We start from the raw sequence: 5,622 nt of genomic DNA, 5'->3' as shown, positions 1-5,622 counted from the left end.
TATTAACTATATTAATATTAGTGGATATTAATTTGGTTAAATATGAGGTTATGTTGGGGTATCTCCTACACTTTGATAACATATTGCAAAACAAATTTCACACTGCTGAGATGAACAGTTGTTGAGATATTTGCTTGTGAAGAAACAGGAAGTGATGTCAAAGGGGAATGCCTGCATGTAAACAGATCATTGCTACAACGACTAACAACACAGACGGTAGAGAAGAATCTGTTTCTTTACATTATTTTGAGTCAATATCGAAGAGAGACTAAAAAGAGTTGAAGTTTAAATGATACTGTTTTAATACACAAAGACCAAAATTTTTATTTTATTAATGAGTTCCCCTTTGATGTCACTTCCTGTCTTACTTTGGCTGAGACAAATTCAAAAGAAAATAGGCCATCTATGTAACAAAATTGGTAAAATCTTTTGTATTAGGGGATTTTTCTTAAGTATAAAGATGTTTTCTTTGACTTTTTGTATTTGAAGTATATGCATGTCACAGGCACTTTAAACTGATTGCTGATGTCTTTCCTCCCTGGTGTTGTGTTCAGACACCTGTTTGCTCCAGAGCAGCAAACATCTAAAACTCCTGCTTTGATACAAATGGTCATCCTGATGGTGGTCAACTAATCAACACATTTTATTATATATTTATTTAAATGTAAACAATTAGAGTGGATTTAAACATTGCTTCAGCCTTTCAGTCAAGTTATGTTAAATAAATTATCATTGTTCATCTGAGGCTGTATGTCTGATTTTCAAGACAAGATGAGTCCTTATTCTGTACGAATAAGTTATGTCTAGAAATAAATGAACATGTTCTCAGTGTTTTTTTAATAATCAATAATACTGGAAAAGGTTTTGACATAATGTCCCATGCTATAGAAGAAGGGTTATGTAAATACTACAAGAAAAAGCAGCTGTAAGTAAAGTCAGATCTGTTCAACAAGAAAAACCCAATGAGCTACAGTGAAATCAACGATTTGTTGCACATTAGCAATCACGCCAACGAGGCTGTTATTTTTCTCTTCATGATTGCAGAGAATGAGTCAGAGCTGAAATTTAAATTCAGCTTAAACCCAGCGCAGCTGTGCCGTCGTGCAGCAGCAGAGGCAGGAGGCGGTTCGCCGTCGTTGTGGTGGAGCTCGTTCTGGGGAGTCGTCCTCCAGCATCCATCAAACCTTGGCTCAATCAGCAGCACTCTTTACTTGGAGACAGAGGGAGGGCGGGACCCGTCACGTGGACAAGTGGGCAAACATGAGTCACGTTCAGCTAATATAAACAGCTCCGAAAGAGCTGCTCTTCTGCTGGACTGGTCCACTTCCAGAGACTCTCTCTCTCTCTCTCTCTCTCTCTCTCTCTCTCTCTCTCTCTCTCTCACACACACACACACACACACACTCAAGCATCACGCTCCTTGCTGCCTGAATTCCACTCAAGAATCTGGAGAAATATTTCTTATTTGGCTCCGCTCTCTCCTCCAATAAAAGCCCCCTTTATCGTGCTGCTGGTGCTTGCCCATATTTTTTCTAGAAGCAGGCAGAAGAAGCTCCAGCAGCTCTTCCTCCAGCCTGACGCCAAGGCACACAGAACCCTCTCTGACAGATGATTCATGCAGCCTGGCCTCCTGAGCGAGGCTGCTGATTGGTGGTTGGCTCGCACTGACCCAGGGAAACAGTGATGAGGTGTCGGGCACACTCACGCACCGCTCCAGGGAAGGACTACGGAGTCATGCGGCACACTCGTGCCTCCGACTCTCCTCCTGCACAGCTACAGAGCCGGGGACGCTTTGGAGCTGTGGCAACACCGCTCTCTGGTACAAACGTCTTCATCTGAGTCGTGTTAGAAGGAGTGTTTGGCTCAGGAGAAAGGGAGTGGCTAAGATTGATAAGGCAACCATCCACAGGAGCGTACACACCCTGACAAAAACCTAGAGATTATATCTGTATGACATTCCATTTAAATAAGAAACGAAAAGATACTGAAAACCATCACAACTTAAACTGTTTAAACATTTAACTCTTAGAATATACTTTTTGTCCCTGAATGATAAAACTGTTTAATAGATTTTAACATTATTTTGTCCATTATTTTAAAATTTCAATTTGGAGAATTTGGCTATTTTAGATTGCAGTTAGAGAGAAAAAATGCACCAACTGACAGAAGACAAATATGAAAACATTGCTTTAATCTGGTATCTACTAAGAAAAAGAAAAGCAGCAGTTCAAGGGAAACATTGGTACAATAAACATTCTTTGAAGGAATGCATATCCCCCACCGCCTTGCACGCTCAGGTTTTACGCAACAGTTCGTTGGCACTCAGAGTATGTGTTGTGGATAAATCTCAGCTACTAGCACACCAAATCTCAGCTCAATATCTGTAAAACTGAGCTGTAGCCATTTTTGTGTTTGCTAAGTTTAACTAGCTGCAGCAGCCATCTTTGATCAGGATGACTTTAAAAGTTTATCAGTTATAAAAATGTATATTATAATTTATTTCTGGGAGTTTTGTATAAATCCAACCAATGATTCATGAGATCTTCTGCTAACAGTCAAACAAATTCACACACGCACAAACACATGGTCACCCTCCTTTAACAGTGAGTGAGGTTTTATTGTAAAAAAAAAAAAAAAAGCCTTGAAGCTGGTTCGACTGATTAATTCTGCATCTTTTCTAAAGTGCCTGTGACATCAATTTTTTTTGTAATAAACATGAATGCATTTTTGGAAAGAGAACATTGATAAAATATTGCGAAACAAATTTCACGCCACTGAGATGAACAGTTGTTGAGATATTTGTGTGTAAAGAAACAGGAAGTGATGTCAAAGGGGAATGTCTGCATGTAAACAGAGCGATGTTACAACAGCTAACAACAGAGACTGTGGGAAAGAATCCGATGTTTTTTTTAGATTATTTTGAGTTTCTATCAAAGAGAGATGAAGAGGAGTTAAAGTTTTAATAATAGTGTTTTAATAAACAAAGACCAGCGAGTTTATTTTATTAAAGAGTTGCACTTTGATGTCACTTCCTGTTTCACTTGGCTGAGCCAAATTCAAAAGAAAATAGGCCAGTTATGAGACAAAATGTGTAAAATCATTTGTATTATGCCAATTTTCTTAAAAATAAAGCTGTTTTATTTGACTTTTTGTATTTGAAGGATAGGCACGTCATGGGTACTTTAACCTTCCTGCTGCCCTTGGGTCAAAATGACACTTTTGATCATTTTTGACTCAAGACCAGAAGGGTTAAATAAGCTGTGAGGATTTTTACTATTTCCTAATTAGTCGATTCTTCAACTATGACCTTAGGGAGCAGAAATGTTACAATATTTAAGCAAGAACCTGATAAATATTTCCTACAGTAGATGTGTTGAGGACAGAGTAGCTGAGCATGCAGATGTCGTGTCCTGTCATCACGTCCCTCAGCAGACTGACACAGTGTTACTACAGCCCAGCCGTGACGTAACACATCCTGCCAGTGTCTCCTGCACTGCCCCACATCACGACATCAGGACACAAGAAAACTCCTCGCAGTCACAAACCTATCAGCACAGATCTCACAGGACGGGGGGTGTGGGGTTGCTTCTGGAGAAAACACTGAGAACAAACCCCTCCTGAGAGAAGCTTCCAGGACGCTGCAGCACTCTCACAGCYGTCATCTATTATTAACCCGCATGCAGCTTTATGACATGTGTGTCCCAGACCATGAATCAGAGAGTCATCACGGTTATTTATAGCCACGAACAGAACATGCTTCAGTGTTTTCCTCACTAGACCGTTCGGTGTTTTAATAATTAATGTGAAAACAAAAGTAAAAGCTTACCCATTGTAGGACCTTTATGAATCCCAGCGGCTGTTTGATCACCGTGAACTGCCCTTGGGCCACCAGCTGTCAACACAACAAACCTCAGGTAAACAAGACGTTTATTTCATGTTTTGGTACAGTTGTTTGTTTTTAGGTCCTGTTTGACCACTCAAACCTAACTAGGCCTTACAGGCTTCTGTGGAAACGTCATGGAGAATTAACATCTTACCTGTCATAGATAGGGCTTCGGTCTGAAGAAATAGAGGTTAAATCTAATTGATGAGCTAATAGCTCGTCTTGGAGCAGTTAGGAACAAAGTGGATTGCTGCTGTCTCTAAATTTTTCATTTATTTGTGGAGATTCTGTTTCAAAAACATTTGCGCTGCTGTCAATTCAGCCAGTCACTGTAATGTAGGGGTTAAAGTTAAAGTTTGGGGTTGTTTTTTCACAGCTAAGTCTGTTTTATGTCAACTTAATCAATAAGCTTAAGACAGCTCTTCCATCCTAAAACAACCACAATCTGCAGAATTTCAGCTTTTTTTTGCAGTTATTGTTAGTGAAACTTTTATAACACCATGAGAAGTAGGGGCACAGAGGGTGCTGAAGCACTTGATGGCAGCCAGAAGGCAGGCATGTTCAAATTCAAAGTTAAAAATGATTAAACAAAATTCTATTAAAATCAATTTTGTTAGTGCTGCTTTTTTTAAAGGCGCAGACTAGCATTATGTTATGGTTACAATGTTTTGAATGCTGTCCCAAATACATTTTTAATGTCTATATTCAGATATGACAACATGTCATGGCTTGAGTTTGGTTTTATACATTTATAGTTTTATACATTTTTACTTTATACAGTCAAAAACTAGGGATGCACCGATATGAAAATTTCAGCCGATATCGATATCCGATATAATTATTGGTGTCATGGCCGATAACCGATATAACACAAACATACAAATTATATTATACATGTACACACAAACACACTTGGGTCTTTTTTTTGATACTGTAAATAAACAACCAGACCTCTGACATGGCTCTACTTCAGTTAATCCTGGCTGTGCAGCGTCAATATCATTATGATTAAACAGATGCGGCTCAGCCAAACATCTCCCCTCCCAAAACAGAAACACAAAGTTAAAAAGTGGGAAATTAATATCGGCCCCATTTTACATATCGGCCGATACCGATATCAATACCGATATATCGTGCATCCCGATCAAAAGCTGAGCATGCTGGGTCATTAAAGCTCACAGCTTCAGCTGAAGCACGTTCACTTCATCACGTTTCATATAATCTGGCAGAAATGTGAAATGAATGCCTGAAGTGTCTCAGTGCTACAGCTAACTGCCAGTGCAAATAACAGAAAAACTGTATTCAAATGACAGTGAAGTGTAAAACTGAAGTCTACAGTGCGAACATGACATTTTCAGACTGGAGCAGTATAAATCAGGCGGTGCTCCTCTCTGGTCTGTGTTCGAACCACTGGGCTCAGGTTCATCACTGCTCCGAGCTGAGGTCGTTCAAGGAGCTGTCCAACAGATAAAATGTCTGAAATGTCCCTTTAAGCCTCAGAACGAGCAGACCCTGTGCTGCTGGCAGCTGCAGGAGCGTTTTTTTTTTTTTTTTTAACCAGAGCAGCAAATCTGCCGGAGAATAAAAAAATCATAATAATAATAAAATAAATCAGATTCTGCCTCCTCAGCTCCTGAGACGCTGCAGGTGAATATTTTCCTGTCCTGTTGTTGGAGCTGCTGCCGGCTTCCCAATCAGACAAAGCTGATTATCTGTCTGCCTCGGTCGCCCGCCAGAGC

General features: G+C 39.8%; 1 protein-coding gene across 1 annotated transcript in view; it reads right to left on the bottom strand.

The window, feature by feature from the left end:
- Positions 1 to 3,892, bottom strand: part of LOC106519353 (synaptophysin) — a gene marked incomplete at its 5' end in the record, with an annotated part of 21,043 nt that extends 17,151 nt beyond the window's left edge. Inside the window, 1 exon segment of the mRNA XM_014010989.1 lies at positions 3,827 to 3,892. Within this exon segment, the coding sequence (XP_013866443.1) occupies positions 3,827 to 3,892 (66 nt within the window).
- Between the last annotated feature and the right edge of the window lie 1,730 nt (positions 3,893 to 5,622).

This window comes from Austrofundulus limnaeus, unplaced genomic scaffold (genome assembly GCF_001266775.1).
Source record: "Austrofundulus limnaeus strain Quisiro unplaced genomic scaffold, Austrofundulus_limnaeus-1.0 Scaffold75, whole genome shotgun sequence".
Lineage (NCBI taxonomy): Eukaryota > Metazoa > Chordata > Actinopteri > Cyprinodontiformes > Rivulidae > Austrofundulus > Austrofundulus limnaeus.
Note: the sequence above shows the minus strand (reverse complement) of the source record. Positions and strands in the feature narration are given on the sequence as shown.